At 52.3% G+C, this 21,898-nt stretch overlaps 1 protein-coding gene across 1 annotated transcript in view; it reads left to right on the top strand.

Moving 5' to 3' along the window:
* TGM3 (transglutaminase 3) overlaps positions 1-21,603 on the top strand; it is a 39,140-nt gene extending 17,537 nt beyond the window's left edge. The window contains exons 8-13 of the mRNA XM_060613988.3: positions 9,562-9,665; positions 10,804-11,049; positions 14,455-14,763; positions 17,152-17,309; positions 20,462-20,595; positions 20,969-21,603. Of these exons, the coding sequence (XP_060469971.1) occupies positions 9,562-9,665; positions 10,804-11,049; positions 14,455-14,763; positions 17,152-17,309; positions 20,462-20,595; positions 20,969-21,116 (1,099 nt within the window). The 3' untranslated portion in view covers positions 21,117-21,603. The remainder of the gene's footprint in view (positions 1-9,561; positions 9,666-10,803; positions 11,050-14,454; positions 14,764-17,151; positions 17,310-20,461; positions 20,596-20,968) is intronic.
* Positions 21,604-21,898: the final 295 nt, after the last annotated feature.

Genomic DNA, 21,898 nt, shown 5'->3' with positions numbered 1-21,898 from the left:
CAATGGCTCACGGGCTGTGCGCAATCGCCCTGAATTTACAGGGCCCATTAGACCCTCTGTACTTGAGAACTGTAAATGCTGAAACTATTGATTTTCCGTTGATAAATATAAATTTACCTTATTTCAGGCGACTCGTATGACTTAGGGGCTTTCTTAAAGGAAAGCAACACATTTTCTCTTACGCATGTGTACTTTTCGTGTACCTGGATCGATACGATACAAAGCTAGTTTATTCTGGATTCCAGCTGAACATAAGAAGCTTGGTATGTAATTGAACATATACATTTCTAACCGTATATATGGCATGTGCACGTGTATCTATACATACACATACACATGTAATGTATAATAGATGGCCCCCGGAGGCAAGCTATATAAAACTTATAGACATAGACCTATGACTTCATACGGCAATATATATACATGCAATAAATATTATTACAGCTATCTGAGATTGTGCAGTAAGCCAAGTTATTACCAAATGGCAACTGAAAATAATTATGTCTATATCTGTACATACACGTAGATATCTCTGTGCCGATATATGCAAAGAACTACAGGCCTATGTCGATAATCTACTGTTTTAATCCATTTCAAAGGCTATCCCCCCCCCACACACACAATCCCTCACATGCATGCATATGGCTAGATAACCTGATGCCATCTATTTCCAGACGTTCAATTCTGAGACAGTCTTATAAAATATTCCCTGTTACTTAATATTCTCAGAAGAGGGAGGTCCAGCTTTTCTGAAATGCTCTTAGTGTAACCGATTGAATGAGTCAAAGGGGACTAAATACTAATGGGAAAAGTTGTTCAGACAAATCAACAACAACCCCCACACCAACGATGGAACTGGGTAATATCAATATCCCCTCGCCTCGGAAGGAGAGTAAGGCTTATGTAGCTCACCCAAGGTCACGTGGATTCCAGGGAGTAATGAGGGAGAGAAAGCTCATTTCAGGATGTCCTTTCTTGATCTGTGCACGTACAACTTCCTCTCTAATGGCATTGCTGCTTTAGCAAGATTTTGTTTTCCAGCTTCTCGTAAGTGGGTAAATTTTCTTCTCCCTGGTCTCTTCTCCCTGGTTTTCTTCTCCTTTTTGTTGTTGTGTCCAAAATCCCACCGCAACCTGTTTTCATCGCTGGGGCAATGTCATTCCTGGCCTTGGTTTCCTTCACAAGAGTTGATGCTCGGCCCAATACCATTTGGGAGGGGAGGTCCCATTGGGCACAACACTTCTGTGATTGTCCTACATGCTAGGAACCTCAGAGGGACCAGAGAGCTCGAGACTCGGTCCCTCTGCTGCTGTCAGAAGACAGGGAAGGGGCAAGCCATTAGTCAAGACCATTTAGCGACACAGGATGGTGTGTGGTATGCCAGGGAAACACATCAGACGGCAAGCACCGTGGGAGCTCGGGAAAGGAGGCCTCAAGGAAGGCTTCCTGAGAACAGAAATGTGGGGCCTTTAAGCTGAATTTGGAATTAGGATCCAGCTCTCGTGGTTATTGGTTCACACTACCACACCACATTAGCTTTATAATTCATTCCAGATGCGACCATCTTAGGACAAGCATGGGCCCCTGGAGGCATTCCAGGGTGTCTCTGCTGTCTTTTTTTTTGGGGGGGGGGCCTTGTTGGAGGGTATCAGGCCCCAAAAGCTCTGATTCTTGCTGGGGGTCTCCTCATCCCTCACCCCTCACCCTCTCACCCCCCACCAGCTTCTTCTGAAGTTTCCTCAGAGAGCAGTGGAAACCAGGGGTCCCTCCCCACCCCACTCCCTACCGGTTGCAGGTGGGGACTGGTTGATAGAAGGACAGGGAGGCCTGAGTCTTGGTTCCAGCCCCGCTAGCATCTTGCCCGAGGACTTTCAGTAAGCTACGTCATCTTTCTGGTTCCACGCTTATCCATCAGTGACATACGAGGGTTGGCTCCCTTAAGACTCTCACCGGCTTTCGTTGTTTCGATTCCCTGCAACTCCGGCTCACCCCACTTTTTGTCTCCCTTCCCAAGGGACCCGTGCTGTCCCTTCTGTGCAGATGCCACCCGGGGGGGGGGGGGGTGGCGGGGAGGGAGAGAAACCACAAGTCGTCCTCCGCCTGGAGGGACTTCGCTAACCTCTTAGTAGAAGGATAGTCAGGGTTTGGACAGAAAAACCTTGATCCGAATCTCTGTGGGTTGCAAATGTTGAAAGCCTGGAGAACCTTGCTCAGATCTGCCTCAGGTAATAAATAGAAGGTAGGGATCAAGTGAGGTGAAATGGCCAATAGTGCCTGATAATGACAGCAGCGACGAATAGCCTGTTGAGCAATCGCTGCTTACCGGACACTTCTCTCGGGGCCCACACGGGGTCTTCAGGAACAATGAGGTAGGGCGGTATCGTCATCACCCCCCGTTCTGTAATCAAGGAAACTGAGACACAGAGTCACCCCCCCCCCCCCCCCCAGGGCACATAACCAGCAAACGGTGGAGGTGGGATTCGGAACCCAGGCAACTTGGTACCAGAGACATGCCAGAGAACATTGTTATTATTCCTGATTAATGTTACCTTGAGCAATCGAACCCTGCTGACTCTGAGATTTTCCCTGTTTGGCTGGATGCCAAGCAGGGCTGCGGTGAGGTTGGGTGCCGTCCAACCCGTGCAGATGGAGGGGCCTGGTTCTTTGATTCACACTTCGGTGGCAGATGGCTCTTCTCTGGGAGACTGAACGCTCTCTCTCGGGCCACCTGGGTGACTCAGTCAGCTAAGTGTCTGACTCTCGATCTCGGCTCAGGTCAGGATCTCGCGGTTCGGTTGGTGAGATCGAGCCCTGAGTCCGGCTCCGCGCTGATAACCAGGGGCCTGCTTGAGATTCTTTCCCTCTCTCTCTGCCCCTCTCCCGCTGGTGCACTGTCTCTCTCTCTCTCTCTCTGTCTCAAAATTAAAAAATAAACATCTTTTAAAAAGACTAAACGCTATCTCATGGGCTCAGTGAGGGGAAATGGCTTGCCCGAAGTCCAACTGTGAATTCGGGTCCAAGTGAGGGGTGGAACACAGATCCCTGTCAACGGGACTCTCCCGAGTCAGAGAACCTTAGGAGACTGGAAGGATCTTGGGGAGGGACCTGCTGATTCCGTACATGAGAAAACAAAGGCCCGGAGAGAAGTAAGAGAGACATTCAGCCTCTCTAAATTAAAGTGTATGACTTTACATAGGTTCCTTAACTTTTTTGTGCCTCAGTTTCCCATCTGCAAAACGAAGGGCTAGGCCGGGGGACTTCAGCAATTTCTTCCAGATCTTTCTTCAAATCACATTAACTGCATCCAGTGGGGTAGGTTTTCTTCCAATCCATGCTGCTCATGCCAGTGGTTCGGCTTAAGAGGGACAGGGTTCTGGAGTATTCGCTTCTCGAGAATCAGGCTCCTCTGGGGGTGGGGGCAGGGAGCTTAGTTTGAGATGCTTCTTTCATTCGGTTCCTTTCCGAGCCACTGTAGAGGAGGCCTGTGGGGCCTTGTTCTGTCACTGAACGCTAAGCAAAAGATTTGGAACAAGTATGGCCAAGGTTATCGTTCCCTTGACATCTCTGGCCTGTTTTCCTTATTCGCCTGACTCGATTCCCCAATTTCTGGAGTCACAGACCTGACTCCACTTGCAGACTTTATATAGCTCTGAGATAGAAGGCACGTGGGGCCCGCCCTGCCCGGTCACAGGGAGGTAGAGTTGCCCAGTTCTGGGGCAGAGCTGTTGGCAACCACACCTCAGCCTGTTAGCTGGCTCGTGATGCAATCTCTCCATGGCTACCGGCCTCCACGAACACACGGCCGCCCCAACACGCCTCGCTCACACTTGCGGCGAGGAAACCAAGGCTCCCAGAATGGCCCGGGCCCCGGAAAACACGATGACGTGCGTCCCCCGTGCCAGGCCCTGCCCGGGGCCCAGGGCCCCAAGAGGAGCGAGACGCAGGCACTGGGCCAGAGGAGCTCGCGGCTGCGTAAGGAGACTGGCAGGTGTGGAGGAGAAAAGCCCAGATAACCGCATCCTGAGCGAGATTCAGAGACAGCCCAGAATGCGGCTGGCACTGGCTCCCCGCATCAGGAAAAGACTTTTTGGAGGAGGTTGTGTCTGGACTGCTTTGAGGACAAATGGGAGTCTACCAGGGGAAGGGAGAGGGCTTTGGGGGTTCCTTTCTAGATGGGGTCTCCTGACCCCATGAATTCAGCAGAAGGCAGATGCCGTCTCTAAGGCAATGGTTTATAAACTTCCAAGATTATATTAGAACCAACTTAGGTGGGGGGGTGGGGGTAGATAGGGGAATTCGCATCTTTTAGTAAACGCCTCAGGTAGTTCTAACACCTGCAGTGTGTCCTTTTCTTGAGCCCCCCCCCCCCGCCCCGAAACCCCTCGAGAGACAGGCACATGCATCCCAAATAATCGTGCATAAAGTCCTGGCTTCCAAATGTGGGAGGGACCAGGATGTAATCTGTTATCTGCTCTTAAATTCCCGCCCTGCAAATAAATATTAAAATCCAGCAACTTATCAATTTTTGATACAAACCCGCCCTTCCCCTAGGGTTCTCTGCCAGGAAGTAGACGAACGCGAAACTTGGTGTTCCTACTGCTTTCCCATCCCTGTCCCATCCCTTGATCACCTCACACCCCCTGCTTTCTCCCGGGCGAACTCTCACTGATCTTGGAGGCCCGTTCCAAAAGACTTATGGATCTTCCTAGCAATCCTTTCTATGATGACCCTTTTCCCCCCCAGTTACAGGCAGTTTCAGAATAAAGAAATGCAAGGCATCTGTAGTCCCATTGTTCACATACTTTGAGTAGTTGATCGTTTTCCAGCCCATCTTTCCTCCATCAGTTGTTTATGGAATTGGGATTATACATTTTACGAGGCAGGGTGCAAGACAGAGCGTATCACAGATGCATCCTCCTTTTTTTCCACACCTGGAAACGAACCTCGCTGTTTTGTTTGTTTTCTATTTTATTTGTTTACATTTATTTACTTCTGATAGGAAGAGGGACACAGAGCACTAGTAGGGGAGGGGCAGAGAGAGAGGGAGACACAGAATCCGAAGCAGGCTCCAGGCGCTGAGCTGTCAGCACAGAGCCCGACGCGGGGCTCGAGCTCACGAACTGTGAGATCATGACCTGAGCCGAAGTCGGATGCTCAACCGCCGGAGCCACCCAGGCGCCCCCTGTTTGTTTGTTTTAAAGTCCTGGGCTTTCGCCCAAACATTACATGATGAGCATTTTCCCTGTCTTTAAATAATCTCCAAAATAAGGTTTTGAGTGTGTCAAATTCCACTGTATGGTTGAACCATTATTTCTTTTCCTACCTTTGCTATTACTATAATCCCTATTCCCTAGGTTACCTATCTATTTCCCTGTTATAAATAACACACTAATGGACGTTCTCAGATATAAATCTTGAGCACAATCTGTGATTAGTCCCATAAGAAAGATTCCTAGACATGGCATGTCCTGGATTAAAGGGAAGGAACATTTTTAATGCTTCTGACATCTACTACTGTGGCCTTCCAGAAAGATTGTGATGACCTATGGTCACTGCAGTCGTGAATAAGAGCGTTGTTTTTCTTCACTCGAATCTTTGCTTCGTATTATTCTTACTCATCTGTTTATTCACCTCTTATGGCCTTATCCCCTTCTGCCTTGTGTTGGAGCTGACTTTTTATATCTCCCCTCGTTCCTTGCAGGACTAGCACGGTCATGTGGCACCCCATAAGTACTGACGGGGTGCTTCTAACTCCTTCGGTAGCTGCCTAGCATACACAGATTTCCGTCTGGCCCCACAGGAAGCCTCTTCCAAACATGCAACATGAAAACAAATTTTTCCTGATTATAAAATAATAACAAAGAAGTACATAAGTAATGCGCAAAATTACTTCCCAAAGAAAAACACTAATAACATTTTGAGATGGATTCTCCCAGACCCTTTGTCCTGTCCACACATTAGATGGATGTGTGGTGGTTTTCATGACCCAAATAGGATCAAGTTAAACTATTTTATAATTTTTTATATCTTTCTATGTCAATCAATAAAAATTTAAATTTGTTTATGTTTTATTTTATGTTTGAGAGAGAGAGAGAGAGCTGGGGAGAAGCAGAGAGAGAGGGAGACGCAGAATCCAAAGCAGGGTCGAGGCTCTGAGCTGTCAGCACAGAGCCTGATGCAGGGCTCGAACCCACGGACCATGAGATCGTGACCTGAGCTGAAGTCAGGCACTTAACCGACTGAGCCACTCAGGTGCCCCTTTTTCTTTTTGGCTTTCTTTCTTGGCTTTCTTTTCTTTCTTTTCTTTCTTGGCTTTTCTTTTCTTCTCTTCTCTTCTCTTTTCTCTTTCTTTTCTTTTTGTTGCATTTTCTTTTCTTAAAATTTTTTTTTAAATTTTTTTTTTTTTTTTCAACGTTTTGTATTTATTTTTGGGACAGAGAGAGACAGAGCATGAACGGGGGAGGGGCAGAGAGAGAGGGAGACACAGAATCGGAAACAGGCTCCAGGCTCCGAGCCATCAGCCCAGAGCCTGACGCGGGGCTCGAACTCACGGACCGCGAGATCGTGACCTGGCTGAAGTCGGACGCTTAACCGACTGCGCCACCCAGGCGCCCCTAAAATTTTTTAATAAGTAAAAATTTAGAGAGACAGATAGGATCGTGTGGTGGTTAAAAATCAGGGACCATGCACCATTTCTTACTTGATATATTTTAGACGTCTTTCCACGTAAATGCTAGCTTGGTTTTGCTCATTCTTTTGGACGGTTTTCTGATATTCTGGTGCATGGCTGTGCCGCAACTTCTCTGGCAATTTCCCTCCTGACGAATTTCTCCTCCATTGTTTTTGCTATTGCAAACAATGCCACGGTGAGCGCCTTTCCACGTGTCCCTATGTGAGCCCGTGTGACTTATTTTATAGAAGAAATGCCTAGAAGTGGAATTACCAGCTCAGTGGGTATGTAGATTTTTAAAGGTTTTTCGTACCCATTACCCAATGGCCCTCCATACATGTCACCCCAATTTAAACTCCCACCAGTGAGCTCTGACAGTGCCTGTGTTCCTACATCTGGAAACAGGCATCACACAACCACATGCATCATCCTGGGCCTTTGTCTTTTTCCTTGCATGGGTGTGATGGTATCTCTTTGTCACTTTAATTTTCTTTCCATGGTCATGGGATTAAATGTATGCTAGGGTAATCATATGTTCAGTGATCGTTTGTATTTCTTTTTTTTTTTTTTTAATATGTTTACTTGACAGTTTTTATTTTTTTTTTTAATTTTTAAGTTTTTATTTTTTTATTTTTGAGAGAGAGCACATGAGCAAGGGAAGGTCGGGGGTGGGGGAGGGGACAGAGGATCTGAAGCGGGCTCTGCGAGGACAGCAGAGAGCCCGATGTGGGGCTCAAACTCACGAACTGAGATCATGTCCTGAACTGAAACCGAGTTGGACGCTTAACCAACTGAGCCACCCAGGTGCCCTAATCGTTTGTATTTCTTACCAAAATTGCCTGCTCATTGTCCTTTCTTGGTGTGTTTGACCCGTCCTCTTGTGTTTTTCTTACTGATTTATAAGTACTTTGTAATATTAATTATAGTAAATCTCTGTCTATGTATATGTTACGTATTTTTTCCCTATTTTATTGATCTTTTTTCAACCACTTTTCTCTTTCTTCTTCAGCTTGGACAATTTCCACTGGTCTATCTTCAAGTTTACAGAACTTTTCCTCTGTCCTCTCAATTCCACAAATAAGCTCACCCATTGAATGGTTTAATTTAAGATATTCGTCTTTTTTCCGTTGAGAATTTCCATTTGGTTCTTTTTTTTTTTTTCTTTCAAATAGTTTCTCTTGCTCGGCTAAAAGTTCTCTTTTCACTTGTTATTGCCATATTTCCCCGTATTTCACTGAGCCTCGTTCCGAGAGCTGCTTTAAAGTCCTTGTCCAATAATTCCCACATCTATATTGGTTTAAGGTTACTCTCTGTTGTTGCCTTTTCCCTTGAAGAATGGGTCATGTTTTTCTGGTTCTTCCTATGTTGAGTCATCTGGGACTGTAACCCCGGGCATTGAGATGTCTGGATTCTGTTATTTTATTTCAGCAGCCTGCCTGGGCTGGGTCCAAACTGCAAACCTCATCTCACCCTATGGGAGGAAACAACTCGAATCTCAGCTCACTTCTTTTATCTTTAGCCGACTGCTTGCTGTCTGCTGTATACATGCATGGGTCAGAGTCGCCCAGAGGCTTGGGCAGAGTTTATATACAAATCTGGGATTTTCTTTCTCTGACTCCTTCCCTCCAGGGCTTCCCCCTCACTGTCTAGTGGCCCTGGTTGACCCAGGCTGTTTCTTGGCTCCTCAGGTCAGAAACATGTGGGCTACCCGTTGAAGTTTTTACTGCCCCGCCCCTCGCCCCAGATGTGGTCTGACTTAGGGCAAAGTCACCAAAAGTCCAATTTGCCCCACGCTGGCTCCTTCCTCCAAGTTCAGACTCCTTTCCAAAATCCTTCTGTTTTGTTCACGCTCAGGTAGTTGTCTAGTTTTTTTGGTTTTTATTTTCTTTTTGTTTTTTGGGGGGGGGGGCTTGTTTTGTTTTGCTTTCCTTTTCCGAGTTTATTGTTACCTGCGGAAGGGACCACGTACAAGGAGCTTCCTCTTCCATACGGGAAATGGAACTACACTTTGCTTGCTTGGCTGGTATATGCAAGTTTAATATCTTTGCCTAGTCAAATGTATCGATCTTTTTCCTTTATGGTTTCTGAGTGGGCACTCGGCTTCAAACTCTCTCCACCTCACGAGTATAAAACGCTGTGTTTCCAAGTCGAATGGAAGTTGGATTCGTGTCCGATGTGCAGTTTCTTCTAGTTGGATCAAAGCTGCCAAAGCCAAGGCTAATGTAGTTGCAGTGGGCGTAGAGAGGACAGGAGAGGGCAGAACCACCAGGTGGGATGACGGAGACATCGGCTAATTGGCTATCCCTGGAGACGCGACGGAGCCCCGCAGATTGGGAGACGAGGTGACGCGGTTGATGAAGAACATCTTTGCGCTGGCGTGTGTCATTCTTCAGCCAGACCTCAGCCCAGAAGCACGTGGCTCTTAGCCAGACCTGTCACTCTTGCTGCAGCCCCATTTATTTTCAGCTGGCGTGAGATACAGACGTGTTTCCCAGCAGGACACGCAGGAAAAAAAGCTGTGTGGGTTTCCCTGCTTGGATGCTCGCTCCCACCTGGGGCCATTCTGCTCCTCAGAAAGGCAGTAGAGCATCGTGGTCGAGGACCCAGGTTTGGGGGTTAGGGGTGCCTGGATCCAAACTGTGACCGTACCGTTGGAAGCTGCTTAACTTCCCTGAGCCTCAGTTTCTCCTTCTTATGAGATCGGCATGAAGGCGCTGTTTCCTAGTGCTGTGAGGACTTAGGTGCTCGGTGAGGTTTAGCACAGTAGCTGGCACAGGGGAAACTCGCTCGGTGACTAAGGGGCGCCGCACTGTCAGGCAGAGGTGTGGTATTTTGCTGCCTCCTGCTTCGTGGCCTTTGGCCAGCTCTGCAATCTGTGGTTCTGTCCGCAGGAATTTCCACGTCTGGAACGAAGGCTGGTTTGTGCGGACTGACCTGGGCCCCTCGTACAGTGGATGGCAGGTCCTGGACGCCACCCCCCAGGAGAGGAGCCAAGGTAACCCTCCAGCAGCCCTGCTTACCGCCCCCTCCTCTGGGTTTCACCCTATGTCCCGGCCTCTCAATTCTGTGCAGCAGTGGACGCGGCTCAGGAAAGCCACCCGAGGGCTCGATGGAAGGAAAGGAAGGCTCGATGTCAGGAAGGCTCGATGGAACGAAGACAAAATATTTTCAGCATAGATTTCCCATCCTAATTTTCCTTGGCTCAGGCTGCTACTTGGACGAGTGGCTTCGCCCACGCGACTGTTGTCACTGCTGTGGAGGCCCTGGCACGTGCCAGGCGACAAGGGGAAGATGCCACGCTCTGCCAACAGGGATTTCCCCACACTGCCTCGAGGAGCCTGTCCCTCCCAGCACAGAAACCTTCCGGTCCCCTGTTGCCCAGGGGTTTCGCCCAGAGTCCCCCGCTCAGCTGGAGACCTCCGTGATCAGGGCCCCCAGCACCTCTGTCCCCTCCACGGTGCCCCTCTGCCAAGCCAAGCTCTCCTCATGCAGGCTGGCCCCCTCTCTGTCCCGGTGCCCAGGGCTTCGGCTCCCACTTCCGGCCTCTCCCTTTGCGGCTTGGGCCCCAGACTCTCCAGGAAGTCTTCTTCTTCCCGCTTGTGACCCGCGGGCCGTGTGTCGCGGGCTACGTTCATGTTGAATGTCACATGAAACTGTATCCTGTGTATCCACATCTACACCTGTCTCTACCTGTCTGATCCACCTCGGCCAAGTGCGGGAGGCGCGAGGGGACAGGCAGGGCTTGGGAGCTCAGAGGAGCAAGACCCCTGCAGGCTGGGTTTAGGGTATTCTTCTGGGAATAGGGGATGAGGATTTGGGAAGGTAGAAAAGGGCACAAGACGGCAAGATTTTCCTCTTTAGGAGACAGCCCCCCGGGGCGGCCAGCGGGTTGCGGGACTGGCCAGTCTTCCGGAGAAGTGCCGTCTGAGCGGGGTGTCACCACGGCAGATAACAGCACCCCCGGGAGGGCCCGTGCCCAGGGCCAAAGGAGTGGGGCAGGCAGCCGGGGCCAAAGGAGTCTCAGGGGGTAGAGGCAGAGAAGCTGCGTCGCCGTGGGCGGCCTCCCCGGGGTGAGCTCTCGCCCGCCTGGCCTGGCTTTGGCACGCATCCAATCTCTACGCCTGGGCCACCAGGGGTGTTCCAGTGCGGCCCCGCTTCGGTGACCGCCGTGCGAGAGGGTGACGTGAACCTGGACTTCGACATGCCCTTCGTCTTCGCGGAGGTGAACGCCGACCGCATCACCTGGATCCACGACGTCCGCAACAACACCCAGAAGCAGAATTCCACGGACACCCGCAGCATCGGCAGGTACATCAGCACCAAGGCGGTGGGCAGCAACTCTCGCATGGACATCACGGAGAAGTACAAGTATCCAGAAGGTAAGAAGGGGGCACGGCCCCTGGGGGCTGCGCCGCCCAGGGCTGGGCGGTGGGAAGACGGCTTTGAGGGCGGAGGAGGGAGAGAATTCCTCCTCCTCCTCCTGTGCTCTCAGCCCGTTCGGCCTGAATGGGAGGACTGCTCCCTGGCGCCTAACGCCCAGTTCCTCCGACTGTTTCCAGTGGGGACGGAACCATCACAGGCAGACGCGGCGCCCGTGGAATGTTGCCGCGGGGCCTGGCAGCTGGCAGTGCGGCTCCTCTCCGGCCGGGACCCTTTCCCACAACTGGGGTGACAGCCCTGCGATGGGACATCACGGGGAGAAACACGACTCCCGTGGGAGGCTGCCCGGGGGCTTTAGGAGAAATTGCTAGCCTAAAAGAAACACAGGCAGGAAACACTCTCCGGACTCCGAAATGGGCAAAGCCCCCGAGGATGTGGGTCCCTGCCTCGGTGCTTCCCTAAAGGGACCCAGAGCACGCCCTGGAGTGAAGCCCAAAACTCTCACAAATGCTGGCTGTTGATGTCGGCTGCAGCTCACAAAAGAGGAAAGCTGAGCACGGGAGACGGGGTCTGATTCCAAGTCTGGTGGTGGAGGGCAGGGAACCTGCCCGGGTAGTGGTATTTATGGGCATTTGGAAGCATAGGCCTAGGGTAATGAGATCGGTAGCCTCAGTTTGGTCCCCAAGGTGCCTCTGCAGGCCATCCCCAGGGCTGGGACCAGACAGCCCTTCTCTCAGTCAATAAACATGGACTGAGACCCAGCTGGTGCCCACTGCGTGATCGGCTCCGGGGAGGCAATGAGCGACACAGCGGACGGGGGCCCTGCCCTCCCTGAGCTCACAGGCCAGGGGGAAGGGAGATGTCGAAGAATTTTCAACACTGTCATGATGTAGAAACAAGGGTAGGGGCCGGGGGGCAGGAGGTCAGTTCCCGTCATACACCTATAACCAGGAGACCTCACGCAGGAGTCTTAGGATCTCCGATCCCTGGCTCCCTCCCCGGTAACATGAGAACAGCAATGCCTGTCTTCAGTAGGATTTAAATGAGCTTGTGCAGGGGCGCCTGGGTGGCTCCGTCGGTTGAGCGCCCGACTTCGGCTCAGGTCACGATCTCGCGGTTTGTGAGTCCGAGCCCCGCGTCGGGCTCTGTGCTGACGGCTCAGAGCCTGGAGCCTGCTTCGGATTCTGTGTCTCCTCCTCTCTCTGCCCCTCCCCTGCTCATGCTCTGTCTCTCTGTCTCCCAATAATAAATAAACGTTAAAAAAATAAATAAATGAGTAAATGAGCTTGTGCACAGGAAGGGCCAAGAGCAGTGCCTGGCACAGTGAGGATGTATTAAATAGTGGTGATTTTTATCAACTTGGACTTCTGTCGCTGCACTGAAATGATGACCTCCCAAGGTGCCTTTTGAAGTGTACTGCTTCCTTGGACATATATCCTGTGGATTTCCTTACCTTGCTGTCACCCCTTGATTCTGCTTACTGAGGGGCTCTGCCTGTCCCAGCCAAACCTCCTCACCAATGGAGAAGGGCTGGGCCGTGGCCAGGTTGGGGTGAGTCCATGCAGGACAGTGCCCCAGCCTCTGCGTGACAGCAGAGCTGATGACTGTTGTCCCCGGTTCTCCTTACCTAATGATGCCCGCCGGCCTGTCTCCGAGGGCCCCGGGGAGGAAAAGCTCATAAAATGGGTTGCTAAGCATTTGCACAACGTCAACACCAAGGGAGAAGACAGTAGCAGGAAGCTGAGTCTTGAGTAAGCTCAGCAGGTGACCTATATAGGTATCTGGGCTCTGCGCCTCGTTGTGCAAACACGCCTGCTTTGAGGTCCTGGGGACAGAAGGCTCAGCTCCCTGCACAGACACCAGCCCTGGGTGTGGACTTACAACTCTGCTAGAAGATGGGAAGGCACCAGAAAGAACCCAGCCCACCAGGAGCTTTCAGCTTGGGTAATCTGGCTGCCTGTCTCCTTTTCAGTAGGATGTTCGGGGGGAACCTTGGACTATGGGTATAGACACGTGGGGACTGGCCCTCTTCTCTGCTTCTAACCCCATGATTAGACCAGTTGCTTGGATCGGTCGTGTCTTCTCTTAAGGCCTTCCTTTTAACACGATGGCCTTGGATGGGTTGGCCTCTGAGGTCTCAGCCAGTTGTTACATGTCACTTACGGGAAAGGCCTCGCTAAGTTGTAAAGTGCTTACGATAAGTCATCTGGTGTCTTAAAAATGTCACAAGTTGGTTGGGGAAGACGGGGGCCATTAAGTATGGTCTGCAGATACAAACATGGGAATCCTTCCTTGTGTATGTCTGCCCACATTCCTGGAGGGTCAGTGCACCTTCTCCTTGATCTTGGGTCTATCTTCAGGTCAAGGCAGGGAGCCTTATGTGAACTGTGTGGCCACCATTGGCCCAGAGGCGTGGAGGTGGCTACTCACCTTAATGCCCAAGAGCCACGACCTTGAGGGTCACCATGGCCATTCTCCAGGGGACATCTCTACCGTCACATTTAGCAGTGTTCACAATCTGAGTCGGAGTCAGAAAATCCATCCTTGGGGTTTTAAAACCTGAACTCTCTCGACAATTTAAACCAGTCATAATGCGGGACCAAATCAACCACAGGAAGTTCTTTTTTGACACGGACAGAAGTGCCACTCTTTGACCCCAAAGTACCTCTAGAAACAAAGCAGAATAACACGGTGAAGTGGTTTGGAAAAAAAAAAAAATTTTTTTTAATGAAGCCAATTCTAAATCATAACCTTTTTTCCCCACTTTTTGCTTATGAACTCACTCTAACCTTTTTTTACTCCGTTTTTGTTACTTTTTCTGTTTTAAAAGCTCCTTTCTTCATTTTGAGTGAGAGAGCGCGAGAGCGAGCATGAGAGGGGAAGGGGCAGAGAGAGAGGATCCCAAGCAGGCTCTGTGCTGTCCTTGCAGAGCCTGGCGTGTGGCTCGAACTCACGAGCCTTGAGATCATGACCTGAGCCAAAATCAAGAGTCGGACGCTTAACCAACTGAGCCACACGAATGTCCCCATCACTTATTTTTAAAGTACCTGCTTGTTCTCGCCAGGGACCTTTTATCCAAACATAAATAAATAAAACAAAGAAAAGGGGCACGAAATCTACACTGATTAAGCTGAGCAAAATATCAAGCCAGATGGTAACTTGGTGCAGGTGTCGCTAAAGCTTTCCCCACTGAATGGGAAAGTGCCACAGACTGGTGGGTCTGTGAGCCTCGCGTTAAGGAGGATGAAATGGAGGCCCCGAGAGTGTGGCCACTTGCTTCGATGAGAATCGTGGCTCAGTGGGCAAAGCCAACTAGTCCCAGGCTGCCTTTCCAGGTAGAGCGCTGTCCTTTGTCCAGGCTCCACCCCCTCCCTGAGATGTTTCCCTCTTTTCCAACCACACAGGTTCCAGCCAGGAGAGACAAGTGTTTGAGAAGGCTTTGGGGAAACTTAAACCCCGCATGGCTTTTGGTGCGACGTCTGCGAGACACTTGGAAAGAGGGGGGAGGGAGCCCAGCATCTCTGGGAAGTTCAAGGTCACCGGCATCCTGGAGGTGGGCAAAGAAGTCAACATGGCCCTGATACTCAAAAACCTGACGAGCGACATGAAGACGGTGACCGTGAACATGACGGCCTGGACCATCGTCTACAACGGCACACTGGTACACGAAGTGTGGAAGGACTCTGTCACAATATCCCTGGATCCCGAAGAAGGTAACTCGCCCTGTGGTTTGTGGGGACGCCATGCATCCAAGGCGGCTCATGTTCTTTTGGGGTTGGAGGGTTCCTGTTGGAACGGATTCAGCTGACTAAGAGAGGAGCAGCCCATGGTTGCTGTGGTTAAGCCTTGGGTTTTGAAGTTTTGAAAGCTGTCACAGTGAGAACAGTGCAGGTCAGGGCGGTGCCAACCCAGATCCTTCTACACCCCTGGGGGGAGGAAGGAAGGAGGCTCTGGCAGTTAATAGCCACACCGCGACGTCCCTTGCAGGTACACGCACTTCGCTCAGCGTGCAGAGAGCTTCTTCACATCCTCTCTCATTTGATCTTCTGAAACGGGCAGATTTCAGTATCCCCTTTCCCAGAGGCAGAAACTGAGGCTTGGAGACATTGTGACCTTGCTTTAAGAGCTTACGCGTCACAGCTAGCGGCAGTACGGGGGTCTCAGCCCTGGGCGTCCTGATGCTAAATCCAGGCCCACCCCCCATTTTCTAGATTATATGTCTGCCTACCCCTCCCACACGCCTCACCCCCAGCCCCACCCCAGCGCACCCCACCCCCACCCCACAACGAACCACTTTTCAGATTTGCCCCCGGACGGGTCGCAATACAGAGCAGGGTCTCAAACCCTTGTCCAATGTTCCTTCCCACACCGCAGCCACGGGGGAAGCTTCCCGATTTCCCTCGGCAGTGATGGGTGTTCTTGGAGGCCAGAGAATCTGGGAGGAGCAGAAACTCCCCGGTCCTGGGTAGCGCAGATGGGAAAGGAGCGAGGCGGGGCAGAAAAAGGCCCGGCGCTCTGAGAGGATTAGAAGGCAGGCGTGCCCACGTTGGCAAAATCCGCCAAGCTGTTATGAAAAGTTGGGACTTACAAAGCAGATTAACAAGGGTGGGGTGGCTATTTGCTTCCCATAATAAAAACTGATTAATTATACAGCCCGTCTTGAAAGAAGAGCTCTGTCTATAGGGACACTGAGAGGTGTTACACCTGTCAGGAGGCTGCAGCCCTAGCAACCTGTCTTCTGGCAGAATTTCAGCAGAAATCTTCCCCCCTCCAGAAGCAACCGCCAGGCTGCTGTCTCCCTTCAAGGCTCTAGGGGAGAGCTATTTTTGTGGACCAAAAAGAATTCACATGAGAGAAAGGGTTGAAACAACCACAACTCTACACATCCATCTGTACAGTCGAGGCAGGCCTCGTACATTCCTCCAGTGCGAACAGCCGAGGCAGCTTTCCTCTCAAAGGGCATAGGGGTGCCGGGGCACCCCGGGCCACCCAGTGTGACCCCTGGGAGAGAGGCGGGAATGGCCTGGACCACAGAGGAGGGAGAGGGGCCCTGAGACTTGGGAAAAGCCAGGTGAATGGACAGAAGCTGGGGGAGGCATTTCTAGCCGAAGGAACCTTGTGGTTTGGCCACCATGTGTCTGTGTGGTCAAAGGAACAATGACAATCACTAAGGGCTCTTTCAAGGGGGAGGTGAGTTGGGCTCAGGGATGCAGGGCCAGACGGACGCATCGGAACGTGATTTCTTTTCTTTTCTGTTTAATTTATCGTCAAGTTAGCTAACGTGCAGGGTATGCAGTGTGCCCTTGGCTTTGGGAGTGGATTCCCATGATTCATCACTTCCATACAACACCCAGTGCCCATCCCAACAAGCGCCCTCCTCAATGCCCATCCCCCATTTCCCCCCCCCCCCACCAACCCTCACTTTGCTCTCTGTGTTTGAGAGTCTCTTATGGTTTGCCTTCCTCTCTGTTTTTACCTCATTTTTCCTATCCTTTCCCCCTTATGATCATCTGTTCGTTTCTGAGCCAGCAAGGAGCTTTTTGAAGTGGCATGGGAGAGGAGGAACATGATTTTGGAGGGGGTGGGTGGGGGGAGCGCTTCCAAAGCCGCGTCCACCTGGTGTGTGGGCGGGGGGGACTCAGAAGCAGGAGAGACCAGCGGTGGCGAGGTGGCTTGGGGACCTGTCGCAATAGAATCCCAGGCTATTCGATTTCTTCAGCCGATCCCTGGCTTCCCTTCCTAGTTAAGATTTTGTTGTCATCGCCATTGTCGTCATTGTTAGGCAATCGGCTAACATTTGTATTCTTCCCTGCCCTCTGACATGTTCCAGGAAGGGAAGTGTCTCCAGCCCATCCAACCCATCCTCCTGGGAAGCTGCCCAGCCAGCCAGAGTCCTGGTCCCTCTGCAGCCTCGGCTCTAGAGGCTGCACAGAACAGGGGCCTGTTTCCCACCGGGCCCAGCAGGGAGGACTCAGTCAAGACCCGGGCTGCAGACATTCCCTGCCGGCTCCCGAAGCCTTGGCTTGGTATCATCAGCTCTGAAGTTTCCAGAAGTCCACCCCACTCTCTCTCACTCTGCCCTCCCCGGCTTCTCCTTCCAGAAATAAAGCATCCCGTGAAGATTACATACGCTCAGTACGAGAAGTACCTAAAGGCAGACAACATGATCCGGACCACAGCCGTGTGCCAGGTCTCCGACGAGGCAGAGGTGGTGGTAGAAAGGGACATCATCCTGGACAACCCCAGCCTGACCCTGGAGGTAAGGGGGGCGGTGAATGGGCGCCTCCCCAGCCAGCCCAGCCCTACCAATACCCCCAAACCGCAAAGCAGCTCCTTCCCCGCTGAGGGGGTCAGGGACCTAGGTCCAGCCTCCGCCAAGTGGATGGCCCAGCGTTCCCGCTCAGACCGGAATCCTTGTTTCTGGTAATAAACAAACACATTTGCCCCTGGGCTTCTTCGGATCAGGTTCCAGATGCACTGGGGGCATCAGCTGAGAAGCCGCTGGAGGGGTTCCTCAGCTCTGAGCACCTGCTGTGTTCCGGGCGGGGCCAGGCTCGAGAATCACAGAGACTCACAAGGGGTGGGTCTAGCCCACAGCCTAGCCGCTGGCCACGTTTGCAGAGCATCGTCTAGACTGTGCTTCAGAGTGGGCAGTGGTCCCCCACCTCAGAATGGCAGCCCCTGTCCTGGCCAGGGAGTTTAGGGGAAAACAGAGAGGGGCAGCCGTTCAGCCCTTGGGCCTGACCTTGTACCCAGGCCCCACCATTTCCCAGCAGCCACCCTGAGTTAAGTCCCTTGATCTCTGTGGCTCCGTTGTTCTAACTCTGTCATCGCGATAATAAAATACCTCCCTTGCAGGGGCCATTTCCCCAGAGAAGCGTTTCCTGACGCGCCCCCTCCCTGCCCCGCCAAATAAGGCTCGGTCTCCAGTTATAGGTCCCTGAGAGCCCTCTGTGCTCTTACTTTATGGCATCTGTTCTAGTTGAAGTTATACCTGTATTTGTGCACTTTGACCTTGGCTCCGTTCTCCTACCCGTCTGTAAACTCCACCCGGGGAGGCGCTGCCCCTGCTCTGGGCCCATCACTGGCTCCCCTGCTGCCACATCTTAGAAGCTAATCAGATTTTGTAAAATAGTCATAAGCAGAGCAGGGCACTTGGCTTCCGGCTTGCCTTCTTCCCCACCCGTGCGTCCTCGTCATCAGCCGGTGCTTGTCCCCTGTGTGCCAAAGCCTCTCCTGCTTCCCAAGGCATTTCCAAGAACCGCGCATCCTCTCCGTGGACGTGATGGACAGCTGAAGCTGGGAGGGGACGCTGGGTAGCAGCTGGTTCAGTTATGAAAACATTGTGTTAAAATGATCAGTGTTTAAGTGAAGGTAATTTTCCCCCCATTATACTCCTTTATCCAGTATCATCAAATATTCTTATAGCTTTATCTTTTTTTTTAAATTTTTTAATGTATTTATTTTTTTCATTTTTAAAGCTCATTTATTTTTGAGAGACAGAGAGGCAGAGCATGAGCAGGGGAGAGGCAGAGAGAGAAAGAGAGAGAAACAGAATCAGAAGCAGGCTCCAGGCTCTGGGCCGTCAGCACAGAGCCCAACGCAGGGCTCGAACTTAAGAACCGTGAGATCATGACCTGAGCCAAAGTCAGACACTCAACCACCGGAGCCACCCAGGCGCCCCTGTAGCTTTATCTTTTCTCTTTTATTCAACACTGTTGTGCAACACTGTTGCTTTTGGATTTCCATATCGAGTGGCCTTTGTCTTTGAAGAGACTATAATATCTTTAGAAAGGAGATCAGAATACAAATAGGCTGGAAATGTGCCACCAAGAACTCTCTTACTTAATCTTTCAAAAGGGCATCTGATCTCTCTTCTTTCGGACATCTCTGTGCGAATTTGCTCCTAACACAATCTCGCCTTGACATCAGCCTGCAGAGCACCACGCATTCTTACCTTGATTTGAAAGAATCCGTGCACAGATCACTCAGAGCAGGGTGCGGATTTTTAAACCCGTGAGGGTAATCTGTATGAAAAGGTAACCATTCGGATGAAGTCCCGTTCTCTAACCCAGCACGGATTCGCAGCAAGCATTGAGGACGTTATACTGTGGAATCAGACCATGAAATCTGAACTTTGTCCCAAAGGATGATGTCCCTCACGTTGGCCCGTGAACCACTGATAATCAGATTCAGATTTCTGGTGGCTCTTATCCTCCCTTTTGGGTGCACATACAGATTTGGGTCAGCAGGACAGGGTGGTAAGCAGCAATAAGGCAAGAAGAACAAATAACACGAAAACCAAATATCAGTGTGAACACTACGTCAGTGTTTACGTATCCATGAGCTCATCTGGCTCCTTCTTTGGAAGGCAGGGAGGGACAGAAGCACAGCTCTCTCTTCGACAGCAAACAAATAGTCCAGGTTGCTTTCCTGATGGGAACCCGAGGCTTCTCTGGCCAAGGACAGTGCGGGGCGGGAGCCCCGTCCAGACCACACATGACACGCAGGGAAAACTTTGGCTCCAGAAGTTTCAAAGGACATCGATAGACCGGGGTGTCATCAGAGAATGGCCTGAATTGAGGGGCCCAATGCCATGTCCTGTGGAGAGGAGCATGAGGCTCTGAGTGGGGGTCTGAGTGGGCTCAGGCCTCCCAGGGAGAGGGCTTCCAGGCTGGAAGGGAAGAAAAAGACCGGTGAGTGGGAGCCTCAAAGAAAATACTGCTTTTATCTTTTCTTTTTTTTTTTTTTTTTTAATTTTTTTAATGTTTATTTTTTTTTTGAGAGTGAGAGAGAGACAGAGTGTGAGTGGGGGAGGGGCACAGAGAGAGAGGGAGACACAGAATCCAAGGCAGCCTCCAGGCTCTGAGCTGGAGCTCAGCACAGAGCCCCTCGCGGGGCTCGAACTCACGCACAAGTGGGGGAGGGGCAGAGAGAGCGGGAGAGGGAATCCCAAGCAGGCTCCATACCGTCAGCGCGGAATCCCACGTGGGGCTTGAACTCACGAACTGTGAGATCGAGACCAGAGCTGAAACCAAGACTGGGGGAGGCTTAACCGACCGAGTCACCCAGGCGCCCCAGGAAAGTTCTAAGTTCAGAATGAAACAGTCCCCCGCCCTCTGAGCAGCCCACGTGGAACGGGCCCTCCTGGGAAGCAGGGCTGCCCTTCCCAGCACGACCAGGAAGAGGGGCAGAGAAGACAAAGTGCTCTCAGTCACTACAACGTGCCGCCTCTCCCTCCGAGCCTGGGGTCCCGTCGGAAGCACGGGGCCTGGCAGCGGTCCCCCAGGGAGCCCCTGCAGGGGTGGCTGCCCGTCACTGAGCTGTCCACCCAGCCTGCGTGGGCTCTCACCAAGTGGCAGGTGAGGCTACCAGCCCATGTCCTGACTCCGGCAACCCTTCTCCTCATAGGTGCTGGACCAGGCCCGGGTGCAGCAGCCCGTGAACGTCCAGATGCTCTTCTCCAACCCGCTGGATGAGCCCGTGAAGGACTGCGTGCTGATGGTGGAGGGCAGCGGGCTGCTGCTGGGAAGCCTCAGGATTGAGTGAGTCCCGGGCCTGAGGGGCCAGTGTGGGGCGGTGGGAGGGGGTCGGAGGCAGCCTCCCCGCAGCCCCTGGGAGAGTCCGCATGCGGGCACCCACGTTTGCATCTGGTTTGGGGGTTGACCAGACTTGAACTCCCAGGAAGTCCAGATCACCGGCGCTGGGAGCCAGTCCTCAGGGCTTTCCGTATGTGGGAGATCATGGGGCTCCCTCCCTCCCCAGCTGAGGGGCCCCAAGCTAGCAGGGGGTGGGGCATGACTCAGGGAGGGAGCCAGAGGGAGCCCCACCAGCGCAGGACTTGAGGCTGCAGGGGGCCCCTCTAGCCCGAGGTCCGCGAACCTCGCCATCAACCCTGACGGTGCGCTTCCCCACCAGCGTGCCGACCCTGCGCCCTAAGGAGCGGTCCCGGGTGCGTTTTGAGATCCTGCCCACCCGGAGTGGCACCAAGCAGCTGCTCGCTGACTTCTCCTGCAACAAATTCCCTGCGATCAAGGCCATGCTGTCCATCGACGTGGCCGAATGAAGGGCGCGAGGGGGCCCCATACAAACTTGGGTAACACGGGGCAGGCGGCGCTCGCCTGTGGAGTGAGCCCTCCCGCCCATGGGAAATCCACGATGTCCAGCCTGGGAAATCCACGACGTCCCCCGAGCCAGCCCGGACAGGACCCCCAGCCTCCGGCACATGCACACCCCCGCCCCCCCCCCCCCACCTTTCCCGGGCTGGGCTGGCTACCTCCCGCCCTGAGACGCATTCACTTTTGCACGTTCCCATGAGCCCCGTGGCCCTGCTCGGCCCTCAAGGCCGGCAATGCTGCAGGACAGAGTGGCATCTGACCCAGCGACTCTCTGAATGGCTGTGGGGGAGGAGACGGTGCGGACGGTTTGCTGATCCCAAGCCTATGCAGTTGGGACATTCCCGCTCCTCCCTCCGGCCACCGCGGGAGGCACTGTCCCGCACTCACACTGTCGTGGCACTCACATCTTTACACTCAAAATAAAAGTTAAAAAGAACACAATCAGCACGGGCTGTACTAGACTGCTGCTTTGCCTAAGGTGGTGGAGGAGGAAGGGGGGCAGTGGCCATGTTCTTTTGCAGAAGGGATGACCCAAGGACATCTTGTTCCCCACATGCCAGTGTCCAAAGGGAGTGTGAGCTTGTGTGGGACAGATCACTGTTTATTCACTGTTCAGTGAATAAACTTTCTAATAGGATGTCCAAAAATAGACGAGGTTGCCGGGAGAGGGAGCCCCTTGTCCCAGGCAGGCTTTGCGTGCTCTCTGTGTGGCTGCTGGGCCGAGTGGGAA

The sequence above is a fragment of the Panthera onca genome, chromosome A3 (genome assembly GCF_046562875.1).
Source record: "Panthera onca isolate mPanOnc1 chromosome A3, mPanOnc1 haplotype 2, whole genome shotgun sequence".
Classification (NCBI taxonomy): domain Eukaryota; kingdom Metazoa; phylum Chordata; class Mammalia; order Carnivora; family Felidae; genus Panthera; species Panthera onca.
This window is presented reverse-complemented; position numbering and strand designations above follow the sequence as displayed.